Source organism: Anser cygnoides, chromosome 5, assembly GCF_040182565.1.
Source record: "Anser cygnoides isolate HZ-2024a breed goose chromosome 5, Taihu_goose_T2T_genome, whole genome shotgun sequence".
NCBI lineage: Eukaryota > Metazoa > Chordata > Aves > Anseriformes > Anatidae > Anser > Anser cygnoides.
The window spans coordinates 35,373,401-35,391,713 of NC_089877.1; the positions used below are offsets into that span (position 1 = coordinate 35,373,401).

The window sequence follows — 18,313 nt, forward strand, 5'->3', positions numbered from 1 at the left end:
GAAAGTTTGTAATGATAACGTAACAAACTAATTTTTAAGGTCAGATTAGCGCTCCATATTTGCACCGATTTTCTTGAGCCCATGGCAATTTGTGCTATCCATAAGACAGCTAATTTAAAATAAACATACATGTTCTATTTTAAGTAATTGCTTTCAGCCTTAATTTATCACTATACCTAAGCAACAACTAGCACACGGTTTAGTACAGACAACTAAGAATACTTATTTGAGAAAGGCTCAGTAGGATACTATGGAGAGAACTGACATATTCCTTATTCTGTCATGGACCTGGGAAGTTGCACACATCAACTGTTTTAGTTTGAGAAAACAGTGAGAGAAATTCTGAGGAAAACATAGCAAAATGACTACAAACTGGTGGTAAAGAAAACAAACAAAAAAAAAACTAGCAACAGATCTATTTGCATCTCAATATCTAAAAAGCACTGTCAGTGTTCCTATATGCTGACAATGAATGGTCAGGCTCACCTGCAAGTCAAGGGAGGCCCCACCAACCAAGCTTTCATCCGCCTTGAGCTTCTTTAGACTTTGAAGATCTTCCTCATCTTGTTCCAAAGCTCTTTTTATGCTGTTGCAAGTTTTCGTCTCTTCACATTTAATCTTTTCATTGTGGGAGATATCTCTTTTGCTTATCTCCTTGCAACCATCTTCCACAGATCCAAAGCTTACAGAATCATTCGAATCCATTGCTTCTTGGCATATAGGAAGAAATTCTTCTGCTATAAACTGAGAAGGGCTGAAGTTCTGCCTACTAGATTTGGTGTAATCTGGTGCTTCACCAGTGTTTAGGTTTACTTCTGAGACCAGTGCTTCTACTTTGTCTGAAGATTTTACATTTACGTCTTGCACGTTAGAAACAGAAGGATTTCTTCTGCTTGGTAGTTTAGGCTGGAAGATACCTAGAGGGACATTTATTCCTTGATACTTGTCCTTAAGTGCCATACCTAAATTCGTACCTATAGGAGCTGCTCCAGATTCAAGACATGCATTCTCCTGCTCTTTAGGATAAAATAAATTATCTTGTTCCTTTATGGTATTTTTTCCTAACCTCAAGGTATCCTCTGGTTGAGTTGGTAACTTATGCAGTTGGTCAGAAACAGCGGTTTCAGGAACAGAGACAACTGCAGATTTCCTTCTAATGTTTTCCAGTTTTGAACAAACATTTAAAATACCTGATAATTTAGGTGCAAGAGCCGGATCTACTGGATCTCTTGGACTGTCGCTGACCAAAAGTTGCTTAGTTTCTTCAGATTTTATTTGGAAGTCTGTTGGAAGTACTTCCCCTTCAGCTGACAGCCTCTCGTTTTCCTTTGATTCGCCGTCAGAAACTGGAACTGCTCCATCCTTGGCTAAAACTGTATCTAGATCTTCATGCCTAGATGAATTATCTTTCAATACTTGGTTTGTCTGAGTACTAAGTCCATCTGGAGGACTCTTCAAAGAATCCGATTGCTGAATAGGAAGAGAAACATGGGATACCACAGCTCCAGTTTCTTCACTGCATTCCAAGGGGGCATTACCTGGAAATCTGAAAGACACTCTCTTTGATTTCAGTTTTCCTGGATGTACAAGATCCTGCTGACTGTTTACAGGAACTGAATTATCCGTGGCAAGGTCAAGATCCTGTGGTGCCCGGACATCCAAAGTGTCTTCTGGAAGTGAGGTAGAATAAATGGAATCTGGTATTGCACCACTGTGAACTTTGGCAGCTCCTTTCTCAGTAGGAAATGCTGAGGCTGATGAAGCAGATGAAGAAATGGTAGGCTTATCATTAGATTTTTTAAGATACTCACCATTCAGGTCTTTTACATGCAGAGAATCTACTTCATCTCTGCAAGCAGACAGTGATGCACTATGCAAGCCTGGTTGTCGAGTGCTTTTATGTGACACTTGCTGGTTCTCAAATCCTTCCATATTGTTATTAACAGCAACAGTATGAGATACGGTTATTTCCATATCATCTTGTTTGTGTGGAAACACAATGGTCTGATCAGCAGGAACTGCAGAAACGGCTGGAATGAACCTTCTGTCCCACACATCACCACTTAACACAGCTGTATGAGTTTTAGTGATTTCCATATCCTCAGCCAAAGTAAAAATGACTGTTTTGCTACCTGAAAGAGCCTCCTGTCCAACCTGCTTAGGAGGGTTTACTCTGTCCTCACACAGGACTCTTTCAGTACTTTCATCATCAGGGAGATACTTGGTCATTTCCATATCAGCCTTGTCATTTGTAAAAATAATGGTGGAACATAGAGGAACAGACTGATTGGGTAGCCTACCCTGCAGAGAATTTTCTTCCAAAGCTACGTTATGAGTTTTAGTGATTTCCATATCATCCACAGCAAGCACAGTAGCTTCACTGTTTGAAGGAGCTTCCTGTCCAACCTCTTTATTCAAGTTCAAGTTATCATCATGTAAAAGTTTAACTGTAATTTTATCAGCAGGGCAAGACATAATGTCCATGTCACTCTGGTTACTTGTGAACTTAACAGCTTTAACAGGCTGAGCTGAAGACAGAGAATGAAGCCTGACCTCGTTTTGGGAGACAATTTCATGGCCTATTGCAGCCGTATGGCTCTCTGTGATCTCCATGTCATTATTCTCATTACTCAGTGAAAATAAAACAGTTTTTTCCCCTGTTGTTTCCTTGGAGCTTTTCCTTTCAGTCCTATTAGCTCTGCTAAGCATCCCTCCAGGTTCAGCCTTTTCCACACATTTATCAATTGCAACAGTATCAAATCTACTTATTTCCATGTCATTATTGTGTGTAAAAACACAAGTTTTATCTCCAGAAACAAAGGATATGTCATTGTTTGAACTTTTAGGCAGCAAAACTATTTTGTTTTCTCCTGAAACCGTATGACTTCTCGTGATGTCCATATCAGCATCTTCTGAAAATATGGTAGTTTTCTCATCTACAAAATGCAAATGCTTTAAACCAGTCACAGTTAACATTTGCTTACCAGATACCAAGGAGTACGTATCGCACCCAGGCTGCTCCTGACTGTTTGTTGTCATCATGACCCCTCTTTTTAAAGATAATGTTTTATTTTCATCTTCAGCATTATGTACTGGTGCTGCTGTTCTTCCTGGTAAAATCATATGGATGTTTTGATCAGGAGCTATTGCTGCACAGCTTTCAGTCAAGTCCATGTTTTCACCAGAGGGAAACAAAACAGACTTTTCTGAAAAGAAAGGCAACTGGGAACTTCTCTTCAGTTGTTCAGATGTATTAGTTAGTAATGTCTGTTCAATACCCAAGTGCAGGCCATCAACTGACTGAGGATTTTTAAAATCCTCCTCTGAAGAAACTGTTTTACTGACCAGGAAATCTCTCTCAGATTCTTCTTGAGTTGGCAACACATTATTTACTACCTTCATAGTACGGGTTTTCACTTGCCTGTCAGAGTTTTGGCAATCTGCATTTATACCCAGTATTTTTGCAGGTTGTACGTTTCTTGTATTTCTGGAGGGAGTGGGTTCATTACTAGACATGAACATACCATTTGCAGATAAAGGAGTAACAGTTTGTTTATCTGAGCTCCTTTTGAAATCCCTATATTCTATCGCTGCAGTCTGACTTACAGTGGTATCTACACCAGAATTATTAGAAAATCGGGAGGCCTGTTTTTGCAGCTGCTTGGATATCACATTATTTTGATTATGAGTATTCTCATATTCTTGTACTGTATTAGTAGGAGCAACTTCAAAGGCAACAGAATGAGTTTTGGTTACGTCCATGTTTTGATCATCTGAAAACACGTCTGTTTTGTCATTTGTGCAGGAAACTGAAGCATTCTGAAGGGTTTTTTTCAAAGGCTGAGTTATATCGACTTCTTGACTTTGCAAAGACATGAATGCACTGCTGTTGGTGGCAGTATTTTCTGCGATTTCTCTCTTTTGCTCTTGTAATGGACGCACGCTCTTTGCACAGGAAATCAGACCACTTGCCTGAAAGTTTGTTTTTCCAAGCTTCTTATTGACTATTATCACCTCAACATCTTCAGTATTCATTTCTGTAGTCTGGCTTCTTTTCATATTCACATCAAAACCAATTGCCTCAAGATTTTCCTTGTCCCTGTCCAAAGAACTTGCCACAGGACTGACATTTTTGTTGTGGTTCTCACTTGGAATTATTTTACCATGCATTTGTTTTGCTTCTGCAGTTATCCCAACGCTTTGATCATCAATGACAACAGTCTGGCATTTAGTTATCTCCATTTTTTCCTGCTCACTTAAACTGGGAGATGTAGAGATTCTATTACCAAGAAAATGTGGTTTGCAGGTGACAGAGGTGGACACTCCAGGAGGAAATTCATTTTCAACATTCTTTCCATCAGCCTTGTCAATACAAGTTTTAGTCAAGGCCGTATCTTTTCCTGAAAATATTGCAGTTTTCTCACCTGGCAGTGAAACAAGTAGAGAGCTTGAATGTCTGTGCTGAAGTCTACCCTTAGAGGTACCAGTGGACACTGAATTTCTACACAAATCAAAACCAACATCCACTGAAGCAGTCCCATGATCTTGGGTCACTCTTTCAGTTCTCCCATCTGAGCCTGAAATTTGTTCAAGCGCATTAGTTTTGTGTGACACAGAAGCTCGATTATCTAAAGATGGTAGACTTTCTGTAACGTCATCAAGTGCTGGATGTCTGCTTCCTACTGGCAAAGAGTTTGTATTAACTGTTTTCTCAAAAGTTTTAGGACATGAACTGCTCATTCCTTTGGTACTTTCGTTATAGATTACATCTGTGTAATTCCCAGTAATTTCCATGTCATCACATATAGAAAAAACAGTTTTATCACCTCGGAAGACAGTCTCAGAAGAAACAGATCCCGGGATAGCAGACAAAGTTCTGGTCTCTTGCTTAAAAGTTTGAAGCACTGTAGTATCTACAGTGTCTTCAACATTTACTGGTTTTTTGTTTGTACAAAGTTGAGGGTCCTGCTTTACAATTAATTGCTGATGAGATGCTCTCTTTACTACAGAATAATTATCTGTCTCCATGGACGGGAAATCCTTTTTGAAGTTTAAACTTTGATTTCCAACACTGGCAAAAGGAAAAGACATTTTTGCAGTGTGACTAGTTGTCATATCCATTCCATCATCTGCAAATGCCTCAGTAACATCTGCACACAGTAATTGCTCTGGTGGAGCCCCACAAATACCAGAACGCATATTTTTAACATCAGGTGCTTGGCATTTTGTCATTTCCATTCCATCATCTTGCTCTCTAAAGATTTTTGTTACATTGAAGGTGGCCGGTGGTTCATGGGAATAAGCAGATTCCACCGATGATCGTGCCGTGTCTTCTGAGACTTGTGAAGGGATAAAAAAAAGGTTTTCTTTTTCAGGTCCTTCAATAGGATTGAGTGCTTTTTCATTTGACTTCAAGCGCATCAAAAATTCATTGAAATTTATTTTTTTTACCGTAGTAGCATCTTCCTTCTGTTCAAAAGATGGGCACAGGCAGTTTGTAGGATCAAAGGAAAAATGAAGTTCTTTACTCATTTCTGCCTTTCCACTGTTAGAGTTTAACCCAGCCAGAAATGATGTGATATCTATTTTCTCAGTTTTGTCAGTTTCATTGTTTTTCAGGTTACGTGTAATCACTGCAGTGTGACTAGCTGTCATTTCCATTTCATTTTCATCTGAAAAGGTGAGTGTTGTGTCATGCCTATTTGTTCTTTGAATGGCGTTGTCCACATCATGGCACTGAAAAAAGACAAGAAATGACAGTTACTGACACTTGTAACAAATGACACAGTGGTTTACTCTATTCACAACAAAAGTCAGCTAATGCAGTCTAAAGGTTAGAGCTCTATCTTTACAGCTTTTTGGGGAGGAAAAAAAAACATTTCAGTCCTTCTCAACAAGTAATAACATATTAAAAGAAAGGACAACTTAACTGTTACAAATTCTTAGAGCCTATATTTTATATGTTTGTAATATCTTTATGTATTTAACTAGAATTTTGAAAGAATGTTTCTCAGATTTCTGTTGGACAAAACCTTCACATCTTCACATGTGACATCCTTGTAAACACAGAACAATCACTGAGACTTATGAATCAGTATTTTCTATGTGGCGTTTCTATCTTTCCCCACTCACCCACTGCAAGCAAAATCCCTGCCCAGCTTATCATGTACGTTCCCCAAAGCAGCAGTGCCAAGTTGGAATTTTTTTAAGACTCTTCCACCCTGAATAAGAAGATTTCAGTCTCTTTAATAGAAAGGATTTAGAGTTTTAAAGCTGTGGATAAAAACTGGCCAATAGCAAGATATAATGCTCTAGTTTATCAAACATAATGAATACACTGATTAAGAACAACTTTGTGTTTACTTTAAATTACGTATATTGTTATATATCCATTATTATTTTACAAATGCAAGAAATAAAATACAATAGAAAAAGCATAAATCATATACATTACTTAAACCAAGGAGAGAGAGGGTTTCAATATGAACTTTATAGGCTCATGGCATATATCTTTTAATCCACACTAGATTTTAACCTTTATTTTTTTCTTTAAGCATTTTTTCACAAGAGCTAGGACATTTTTTATACCATATTTTTAAATTCAGCATGAAAGTCAAAAGCCATTGGATCAAGGGATACCGTTCAATTGCTTTGTTTGATAAAATAGACCAATGACATCATCACTGAAGTATAGCACAGTTCAGGATTTCTGTGCCTGTTAAGGTCTTAACTAAAAATGTTGTGTTTTATCACTTGAGTCAACTGAAGCATTTCAGTTACCTTTTCATGCCAGTCACTGCAATTTTCTAAACCTTTTTAACAGTAGGAAGGGACAGTGTATATCCATTCTACCCATGGAAAAAAAAAAAAGTAGACAGTAATCCATGAGGAAAAAAATTAAACTGACCTATCTGAAACATAAGCTCCTTTACATATTCTTAGATAAGCATTGAAAAAAAATGTAAGAACTAGCTCAGATACTGAAAAGCAATTTTAGAAACAAAAATTATCAATAGTATACTATAACGACCATCAGATTAGGAAACTACTTCAAAGTATAGAAGATTATGCTTCAGACAAATTTCTTGTGAATACAAGGATTTACTTTTTAGGCAGCTGAGGTACATGTTTCACCTTTACTACACAAATTATTGCAATATATTTTGGACAGTAATATTCTCAGCACTGAAAAAAAATGAACACCTTCACATACCTCAGTCTGCTGCACCAAAGCCTGGATAGGGGCATGAAGCAAAGTGTTCATCCCTGTCAAAAGAAAAGGAAATAGTGCATTTGCTGAGCTATTTTATTATTTTAATCAACTGAACTGAAGATCAATGGACTCATTACATAAGTATCACATTCTGAGTAAGCACATTTAAAACCAAATACATCCTGAGAAATATTTTCAGTACTCCTTTGAACACGTAGTAGGGTTACCCATGCTTCTACAATACAATGCTTGTAAACAGCATTATGAGACAGAGTGTGTTCATGCAATAGTGATCTCCGTCAGTGAGACTGTTCTAGACATGTTAAAAATGTTCTATCAACTATTATCAATAGTTTGGAATAAAAAGAGTCATTCTGTTGTTAAATCGATTTTCAAACTCACCAGTGATCTCACATGGAACTGCTTCAGGTTCTTCATTTCTACAAAAGATGGTTTAGGTAAACAGTTTGTTAAAAGATTGCAAACCAGAGGGCTTCAGCAATATACTTAAAAGGCAGAGAATTCTGTTGCAGAGCTCATACATGACTGGGCAGCAGATACCAGACATTACAAATATGTCTTCAATATATCCTAATTGGAACTAAAGTGGTATTTTCCCATGAAACTCATTTTTTCACGGGAAAAGAGGTTAATACTTTATTTTTAACTCAGACCTTCTACTTTTAGTCGTTCCTTTCTTTTTGGAAAACTGAAGACATGTTCTTAAAGCCTGCAGTCATTTCTCTGTAAAATCAAAAGCCAGGTACACCGACCAACTTGTGTGGCTCTTCATCTAACATTTAATGATTTCTGCTCTTCAGTGTTTTCTTGAATGTTCTTTCAAGCCCAAACTGCCTTGTCCAGTATACTGATTTTTATTTATACACACACATTACTATATTGCTTTGATAACTTTATAAGTGTTTGTTAACTATAGCTGTAGGTAAATGTTCCCCTGCTGTATGTTTTAAATATAAAAATTTGCTTTCATGCACAGAAACAGTCTAAATCTTTTAAAATTAAATTGAGTTGGTGAGTAACAATATCATAATTTTATCTAGACTAGAACTTTGAGATCAGACTAATACTCTATCCACCTCTGAGTGAAAAAGTGATTGTAATAAACATACAAGACCATCTCTATCAAATACGGAATCTGGTAAGTGTCTCCTGGAAGACATTCCCAAACAATCAACTTTGGATGAAGCAGTTTCAAGACATAATTGTTCAATTTTTCAGAAACATCTACCGTTTTGTGAATGGCCAAAACAGCTATATCCTTTTTCTGCTGTATTCCTGTAACCAGCCAAACTTTTCAAAACCAGTCAAAAGAGCAATTTTATACCTAAATAAATAAGCATGTTACATTTGTTGGTTTCTTTGAGGAGTAACATTCTTATGGTCGCATGCCATGTGAAGAAATGTATTTGCAGTGTGGGAATAATTTTTCCCCAGACTTACTGATTAAGCAGGACATGATTCCCTGTATCTGCTGCACACTCTAAGAATAAGAAAATCAGACATTACAATGAGAGAAACAGGATCAAAACATTCAGAGACAAGAGTAAAGTGCACAGAAAAGAATGTTCTGCAGTTCTCACTCTTTGTGTTCCTTTTTATCATGGCAAAAACCCAGAGAACCAAAGTACTTGAAAATGCATTAGCTTTTCAGATTCTTCCTAGGTCATCTTTGACAGAGTGAATGAGACATTCTTCTCGGTCTTCTTTTGATCTAAATCCCTGTCCTAGTTTCAGCTAGGATAGAGTTAATTTTCCTCCTAGTAGCTGGTAGGGTGCTATGTTTTGGATTTAGGAGAAGAATGTTGATAACACACTGATGTTGATAACACATTGATGTTTTAATTGTTGCAGAGCAGTGCTTACACTAAGCCAAGAACTTTTCAGCTTCTCGCTCTGTCCTGCCAGCGGGCAGGCTAGGGGTGTGTGGTGCGTAGCTACCGGCCGGGTTAAACCACAACAATCCCCAAAACAGATTTTGCTCTAGGTGCATTTTGTCTAAAAGAAATAATTCCTTCTCTGAGCTACAAGGTCCACTTATACTAGTAACTAATGGGTAACTAAGTACCAATAGTAAGTACTAATTAGTTAAGTAACTAATAGTAACTAAGTACTAGTAACTAATGGGTTTTCATCCAGTCTATCACAAACAGCTGACCACGTTGTTCCCTATCTACGACTGACAAGCTTGACTTCTTAAATTCTGGCTGAAGTCTTGTTGCTAATAGTCTGCGAAACCTATCAGAAAAGAAAGGACTTTTTACCTTCATTTTCTCTCTCTGCATTATTCTTAAGATCTCGCTGGAAGACTCTGCAGCTAAGAACAAAGGAAAACAGTTTTTGAAAACATAAGATGATCTGTTTTAATGCAAATTAAAAAAAAAAAAAAAGCCTTAATCTCAGTCTTTTCCCACATGGTATGTTCTGAAATGATACCAAAAGACAGCAGCTTACTGAACCCAATCATACTTTCCAGCAGGAAGATGCCATTATCATACTTCATGTGAAAATCACTAGAAAAGTTAACGAAACCCAAAGTTTCCTAATTATATGAAATTTACTCCATCATTTTTTATAGCTAGGATGAGAAAGTGAATAATGTTTCTATTAGGGCTCAAGATCAACTTAGTATTTTCTTCACTGAAATTCCCATATTTTCACAATTTTCTTCACTGAATGCCCATAGATGTATGCAAACAGCAATTTTAGGTGATAGCAGATTTTTTAAGCATAAAGTTGTAGGTAATAAAAGAGATGTAAATCCGCATCCTTCAGATCAAACTTACTTTATGGTGTTCGCAAAGCTGACACGTCGGGAGTTTTTCCTACGTTTATCTATATTGATATCCTGACAAAAAAAAAAAGTTTGATGTACAGAGAACAGTTCGTATGCCATAATCCACAATAATTATAGCTTTTCACACACACAAAAATAAAAAATGCAAGCATAATAGCTCAACAAGTACAACAGATATTTGCCAACATCTTTAAACTACTTATAGTTCTCCAGCTTCTCTCCTCTTCGCAGAGAGACACCTATCTCACAAGAAGCAGGTTCTAAAGATCATTTTGTACTAACTGCTTGGTTTCAGACAGAAGAAGCAGAATACCACTTATAAAGATTTTTGTCTGGCATAATGTTTGGCATACTAGGGAAAAAAATACTTAGCTGCTTAGCACAAGTGAGTTGCAAGATTTTTTTTTTTTAAATTTAGCTTTCTGTGACAACTGAAAAAAACACTTGTCTTTATGGGAGAAAGGGAAGGATGCATGGAAGAATCAAAATCACCACTGATATTTTCCTAAAGAAACGTTTAAATGGTATCACTGACTACATGATTATACTAATGCAATGTTACAAGGCGTTTAACAATGCAACGCTGCATATACTGGAAAGCTAATTCACCATACCACTGCGGTGCAGGTGTCTGCAGTAAGGTTCCCTAACTAAATAGCTCTGCCCAGGACAGCAGAATACTCATTGTTTAAGAAAGTAGACAACGTGTTGACGTACTGACATTATCCATTATAGGCACAGAGGAACTATGTCAGCATCACAAGCAGTTATGAACAAAGTCACACTACTGCATACGATGGTTCTATATTGCCCAGTAGCAGTACTACGCATCATTGTTAAAAGGTATTAAAGTTTAAATGAAGACTGAGCTGCTCTTCATACTCAAACCAGTTTTGAAATATATTATGCACGAGTATCTCAGGCTCATATTTCATATTTGAAAGAAGTTATTAGAGAGGTGCTCCAGCCTCTGGACCCACTCTGAGAGGTCTTTTCTTTCTTACACTGTGGGCCCCAGAGCTGCACACAGTACTCCAGGTGGCAAACTTCAAATCACGTGTACTACACCAGAAGCAAGATATTTCTATTTTAATTTCTGGTTATTCCTCCATGCTTGACAGAAGACATATTCTGATGTAAAATAAAAGTTCAATGGATTTCATGTAATATTTATTACTCCAAACAGTATCCTCCAAAGCAGTTATTTATTACAGTTTTTACACCTACATTATTGTAGTGACCCTGTTTAATCAGGGACAAGTTGAGGAGTAAACCAAAGATATTAAGAGAGTCAGCAAAAGAGGACTTAACAGACCTACCTGAGTGAGTTCATTCCCGTTTCCCAAATCATCAAGAGGATTTCGTGGAGCCTTTAAAATCTAAAAGAAAGTGTAAGTTGAGAAAATCAGCCCCAGCACCCACAAAAGAAAGGATCAAGCAACCAGTAAATGACTGGTTCAGTCACAGCTGGTGTACAAGCAGTTCAAGACATCATTTATGCACAAGTTACCATGGATTTCATAACCTACAATTCACTCTTGCAATGGGCATCTGTCCCAGTCTCTGACCCTGCTTCTCACCAACGCACCATACACGGGAGTTCCTTCAGTTGAAGGTATACTTATTATTGACCAAAGAATTCATAAAATTCTGAATCTGTAACCACTGAAGGCATAACTTTAATTTTCGAATATCTTATTCATGTATTTACTTATTTTGAGAAAAGAGTGGGTAAACTGTCCTTCTGAATACTAAATTCATTCACTTCAATCAGAAAATTACCAGGTATATCCCTGTACACTCGCTTCACCTGCGAATCCTTCTGTGGAAATTGTGTCATCTTCTGCCACATTGCTAATGTGAACAGCAATGCTTTCAGACTTGAATACATCAGCCAGCCATACAATCAGTGAACTGGTATTTCACAAGAATGCATGAACTGATTACTTGGCAGTAGAGAATCTGTAACAGCCAGAAGCGTCACATTCAATCGCAAACTTAATAGGGTCTTTCTTTGCTCTTGGTATGTTTTTCTTCAGGCTGTGATGAGAAAACTAATTCTTCTTTATGGCTCCCCTTTCCTTCCTTCACTCACTCAGTTTTATTTTAGAAATGCCTTAAGTTACTCACAGAGGACAGTCGCTTTCCTCTTATGTGCTCTGTATTATCACTGGAAGGAAAAAAGAGAAATAGATATTAGTGCATAAACTGGAACCAAGATGTATTTCTTGAACAGTGCTGCCACATTTTTATGGTTAATAATTCAATTTCTCCATTATTTTTACAAGTGTGAAATTACTTGAACAAACTTGCTTGGAATAGATCATTCCAATGCTAGGTCCCTGTACATAACCCTTGGAAAATTCAACATATTGTGCTCTGACCCCTGTGGTCAGTCTCTAGACAATCTGCTGCTATGAGATTTCCTCGAGCTTTCCTACACCATAATCAAAAAACCTCCCTGTTTTTCTTCTTGATGGACAGCATATTTCATTCAAGAGATCCTAAAGTGCACACAGGGATTAAGAAACATTTTGCATCTAAAAGACAACAGCCGAATCACAATGAGGTTCTTATGAGGTTTCAACTTACTTTTCCACGTTAGGGTCTGAATAAATCTTGTCCATTTCTGTGGGAAATGCAATACTGAAATCAAAAAAATAGTAATGATCTCACTAAGAATATTGTATAGAACAACAACTAGATACTAGACTCAGTCAGTTGCTAAAATTTTCTTCTTTATCCTTCTTTACTCAGAGGAATTCTCTGATGTCTAACAGGCCTCCCAACTCAATGGTTTCTACTGCATATCATGTTATAAATCAGATGTGCTAGCAGTTTGAGTCTTACTGGTTCGGCAGCCTTCTACTTAAAATTAAGATTTTGGTAACTGCTGGGGATAAATATGATCAAGCTTTCTACAATACAAAGTGCACTAGTTCGCTCTGACACATAAGACAATTTTTCATTCACTACTACTCCCTGCCACCCCAAGAATATCTTCTCTTTTATGAACTAGTATGCCTATTAAAAGTCACAGCAGGGGATAATGAGTTAACCCACACCGTGAAGATGCCTTAGGATATTACCTCAGGTTTCCTATACAGCACAACAAAATACAAGGCTTTGAATACCAGGTTAATATTCCTCATAACCTCATTCTCCCATGGACCTGACAAAGAACACAATATATTGTAGCATTGAATCAACACCATAATATCAACAAACACATTTTTCTGTGCTCTTTCCTAGATTTCAGTGATATTTATCTCCATCACTATCTACTATCGCTAAACTATCTTATGTGACAGCTATAAGCAATCTGACAATACCACCGCATTGCATTTTCCCCTTGCTAAACCTCAGCAAACAACGCCTTAAGAGAAACTCTTGCCTAGGCAAGGGTTAAGCAAATTGTAAAACACTTTTTTTTTTTTTTAAGAGACAATTAGAAATAGAGAGGAACTGCTCAGCTTTTGCATTTCACAAAATCACAGACTCTTGAAGGTGGGAAGGGACCTCTGGAGATCGTACAGTCCAACCCCCTGCCCAAAGCTATGGCCAGTTGCTCTGGGACAACCTGTTCCACCTTCTCTGCATTTTTTTTTCTGATGTTTGAGTGAAATTTCTTGTAGTCCAGTTTGTGCTCATTGCGTCTCATCCCTTCTGGCTCCATCTTCTCGAAACTTTCCCAAAGGTATTCATACACATTCATAAGTTCCCCCCAGTAAGCAACATCTCCCCTTCTTCTCCACCAAGCCAGTCTCCTCACCATAGACCACAGCATTTAAACCACAAGATGACCAAGGAAAAGCTAAGCCTTATGGAGGCTTAAAAAAAAAAAAAAAAAAGCTCTAGGGTTAGTGAAACACTAAATCAATCACTTACTAGTGGGGTATTGCTATACACCCCTCAGAAAGGGAACTGCAGAGGCCTTGGCTTTCAGGGCCTGCAGCTCTGAGGCAACAAAACCAAGACGGCCTGGGAGCACTACCCGGAGCGATACCCAAAGGCTAGCATACACCTGTAGCTATCACTTACAGAGGTATTTTCCCAAAAGTACTGCTTGGTGTTGACCAACCTAAGCCTATCGTGCATTTTATCGAGGTTCCCCTCACATTTCTGGGCTGCCCCAGCACACTGAAATCCCCTCAGGCCCGAACTTGGCACCATTCAGTCTATTAACAGCACCAGGTTATATTTTGTTTCTAAATATAAAACATTTTAGTTCCTTGAGATGGAGTATTATATAACCAAAAATAAGGCTATAGTAGGCCTGTGGAAGAGTAGCATCTCTTGAACAGCTTCCACCTGGTAACTTTCACGTTTCACAAATAACGCTAGCAAGTCTTGCAGGGAAATTTAACGACTTAAATAACAAGATCATGATGTAATTAAAACGCTCGGTATTTTTGCTACAATGCATCCGGGTACTGAGAAAGTCAGTAACGGGATAGGGTTTCTTTGTTCGCAACACCACAGTACGTGGAGGGAGCTTTTAAAGACTTGAGGTATAAAAGTGTCTTCCATCTTAGGTGAAACTGCTCTGTGTGCAGGGCTCCCGGTGCCTTTTTGCAATTTTCCTCAAAATTCACCGCCACGGACTGCCTTGGCTGCGAGCTGCAGGGAGAGACAACCGCGCCTCGCGACGGGGCTGAAGGCAGCTGTGAGATCTATTACCAACGTTAATATTACTGGCAGGAGACCCTAGAGAAACTCGAAATGCAACGAGCCCACTTTGAAAAGGATAACTGTATGAAGAATAAGGGGAAGAAACAATTTGAACGTCGGTGAAAGGTTTGCCCCCATGTTGGCGACGCCCACAGGAACACTTCGCTGGTCGCTTGCCGCGCTTATCAAAACTTATAAATATAAAAAAAAAATTCAAACTGGCCATGCGCTACCAGAACTACGTTCCCTACAACCCCCTGCGCTGCTCCCAGCCCCCCAAAGCCCCTCCAGGGCTCTGAAACCCCCTCAGCCCCGCCAGCCCCCCCCCGGCCCCTCACTCACTGCCCTCACGGCGCCGCCGCCGCCGCCTCACGGTTCAAACCCAACCGCCGCGCGCCAAACCGCCCGCCCGACGGCAGGACGTACAACATGGCGCCCCCCTAGCGCTCCGTACGACATGGCGGCCCCCGGCGTTCCGTACAATATGGTGGCCTCCGTGATGCCAGCTCGTTGTCCGCCTTTTCGGGATTATTCCTCGCCGGCACCGCGCCACAGCCGGAGGAATGAGTGTGAAGCAGCGGAGAACACCTGGGGTAGGGTGGCTCGGTTCCTGTCCGGTCGCGTCGTCCTGTGTTCTTGCCGCCAAAGGGCGGCGGACGGGCGCCATCTCGCAGAGCGGGCGGTGGGCGGGAGGCGAGGCCGGGAGCAGGTGGTGCGGATTCTTATGGGCTGTGCGAGAAACAGGGCTCTCGTGACGAGGTGGCCGAGTGGTTAAGGCGATGGACTGCTAATCCATTGTGCTCTGCACGCGTGGGTTCGAATCCCATCCTCGTCGGGAGTCAACTTTTCGTCTTTTTTCTCTCCCCCACACCTCCCGTTTTTTTTCCCTTTATCTTATTTATTTACTTTTAGCTCCTCGAGGGCTGCCAATGCGTATATCGCCCCCCCGCGCATCCCTCCCGCCGCCTGGGGCCGCGCAAGGAGGCCTGAGGGGAGGCAGCCGCACCCCCTGGAGACCTGCAACCTCCATGCCCAAACACAACCAAACTGCTTCTTTCGACCCAAATTGTCTCATTCAGGTTTGCCAAATCCCTGGTGGGAGCTTCGGGTAAATAAATTTTTGCAAAATCAGGGGCTGAGGGAGCTCCAGCGAGGCTGATCACTGTGCCTCACTGAAATTACATCCACGCTCACTGACTTTTAACGGACTTTTCCTGTAGTTATTGAGATTTTAGAAGTGTAACTGATTACTAAGAGCTACTCTGCGTGAAGAGTTAACTTAAAAATCTGGAAGGAGAAGTTAATGAAACAAAATGCTCCCCTGAGACTTTGCTGCATGTTGAAGCCATAATTACTGTAATTAGCACGAGCGGAAGGGGCCTCTCACATGTAATTTACTGGAACAGCTCCCAGAGCCCTCCAGGCTACACTGCCCAGATTGAACAACGCTTAAATCCTGGTGGAAATCAGATTATACCAGATCCTATGCAGAGCGTGGCCATACGGTAGCTCTTTATACGCACAAGTGGCACCTGTAATGGACTGGTTAAAACACAGCTGGAAAAAATGGGAGATGAGCTCCCTGGTCACATTTGGGCTAATTCTCAGGCCTAGGTGGGGATTTATCACATGCCATCACTGGCAGAAATACTTTCCTCGGTAGCAAACCAGAAGATGTTTTATCTTGTGCATGTTTTTAGCAGGTACCAGCAGCAGACACCCAGTGGCTGCGCAGTGTGAAACTACCAGCTCGGACTCAAACTGAAACGTGATGCCATCGCTGGTAAGCTCCTTGTGAAATCAACCTTGAAGGGTCATTGCCTAAAGTGTCTTGAAAAGACAAGTCGCGGCATTTCTTGACCAGCAAGGTGTGATAATGAAAATATATTAACTACAGCGATTAGGGATAGCCAGAAAAAGTGAAACACAACAGTGAGCAGCAGTTCCACATTTGTCCATCTGGTCTCCATCTATCGACACAAGCCAGTATAATTTTTTTCAGGTGCTTTTTTCTTGCAGAGGAAAAAACAAACAAAAAAACAACAATGGACAGTATAACTCGGGTCATGTCAGTCTCAATTAAAGCTCAGCTGCCCCTAAATCCACCCTTTTTCCCCATGTCTAAAGCTAGTAACAGTTGCACATATTCTTATTTTGAAGGCACCAAATTTTCATTTACATAGATGAAATATATATATTTCAGTGTATGAAAAATATAGATAACACAGGGGAGTTTTTACCTCCTTTGTTTAATAAGCTGCCTGCAGCTAAATATTAGACCAGCCTTATCACATGATGGCAGGAAAAAAAAAATATAAAAATCTGTGGTTACATTAGAATCATGAGAGACCCTTAGCAGGATGTGGAAGAGCAAAGCTCAAGTCTGAATGAACTCTTACAGAAACATTCAACAACAGCTGGATGTACAGGAAAGGAAAAAAAAAAATCACTTGGCTACTTTGGGCTATTGGATCCTGGTCACACCTGTGGGTATCAACAGGTGATTTTAAGAGCCTTGCCAAGGAGGAGAGTAGTAGTTCCTGTTGGCCTGGCAAACCTTAGTCATGGAGCACATGTCCCCAGCACCCCACTCAAGAATACCTTGTGAAGCAGGGGTTTCTCCCGTAACCTTTGTGACTCAGTGGGCTGAGAGTGTAAAGCTCAGCATGACAAGGAAAGAGCATCCAGTACTGGACCACACTCCAGCAAGGCTGGTGACATGCTTACTGAATAGCATCAGGCCTCCTGGATTCCTTTTCTCACCTTTAAAAAAGGTTTCTATAACATTTTAGAAGTGTTGAACCCTATGCATGCATCCTATGTAGGTGGGTGCAGAGGATCCTGAAATAACGTGGCTCTTCCCAGGAAAGGTTTTGATTGCTTGCAGCTGGTCATTACCACTGAGGTTGCCTAAGACAGACAAAAAAAAGAACCTAATACAATGATTGTAATAAACCTCTCAGAGGCCATATAAACATCAATGAAAATAAGAACTATAGTGATATTTATCATCCTGGAAACATTACTATAAACTGTATTAAGAAAAGCTTCTCGTTTGCTTATAAAACAGTCTTTTTTTCTTTAAGGCCAATTGTCACCTTGAAGCACATGTGAAGCAACATTAAAAACAAATACACACCATTCAGAAACAATTTGACCATGGCATGGTAAAAACAAAGTGAAAGTTGGTAGACTGGTCTCTACCTTGGGTTTTTGTTCAAGTATGGAGATGTTTTTATTTGAGGCATAAGGATTAGAAATCAATAGGTTCTCAGAGAAGATGACGTTTTTGAGAAGGCAGAAGATGTGTCACAGGGCACACAGCAAGACACTCTGCTAAATCAAGTCTCCTTATAAGTCTTATACGGATAAAATCTTGGGACTAGTACCTCCTGAAATAGGCTCAACACACAGATCTATTCCTAGAGTTACTAATCCCAAATCAAGTAATTATGTGAAGGAATTCTAAAAGAGCAATTTCAAAGCAAAGTCCACCTTGCTGACAAACAGTAAAGAAATCAGCTTCACAGTGCTCTGGTTTTACCTTACGGCATTCTCAGTGTTAATGTTTTGGTTTTAAAATCAGTCTGACAATAAAATCAAAGTACAAATAG

General features: G+C 39.6%; 1 protein-coding gene and 1 non-coding gene across 3 annotated transcripts in view; one reads left to right on the top strand and one right to left on the bottom strand.

Moving 5' to 3' along the window:
• The window catches only part of KNL1 (kinetochore scaffold 1), a 31,171-nt gene extending 15,832 nt beyond the window's left edge, over positions 1-15,339 (bottom strand). The window contains exons 1-11 of one of the 2 annotated variants that reach the window (XM_048065076.2): positions 15,042-15,339; positions 13,118-13,200; positions 12,621-12,674; positions 12,159-12,198; positions 11,348-11,407; positions 10,018-10,079; positions 9,496-9,548; positions 8,675-8,714; positions 7,616-7,653; positions 7,214-7,266; positions 487-5,736 (exon numbers count right to left, since the gene is read on the bottom strand). In XM_048065076.2, the coding sequence (XP_047921033.2) occupies positions 487-5,736; positions 7,214-7,266; positions 7,616-7,653; positions 8,675-8,714; positions 9,496-9,548; positions 10,018-10,079; positions 11,348-11,407; positions 12,159-12,198; positions 12,621-12,655 (5,631 nt within the window). In that variant the 5' untranslated portion in view covers positions 12,656-12,674; positions 13,118-13,200; positions 15,042-15,339. The remainder of the gene's footprint in view (positions 1-486; positions 5,737-7,213; positions 7,267-7,615; positions 7,654-8,674; positions 8,715-9,495; positions 9,549-10,017; positions 10,080-11,347; positions 11,408-12,158; positions 12,199-12,620; positions 12,675-13,117; positions 13,201-15,041) is intronic. The other variant, XM_048065077.2, reaches the window with a different exon arrangement.
• A 113-nt stretch (positions 15,340-15,452) lies between these two features.
• On the top strand, positions 15,453-15,534 carry TRNAS-GCU (transfer RNA serine (anticodon GCU)). The gene has a single exon. It is a non-coding gene; the product is annotated as a tRNA-Ser (tRNA).
• The last annotated feature ends 2,779 nt before the right edge of the window (positions 15,535-18,313 follow it).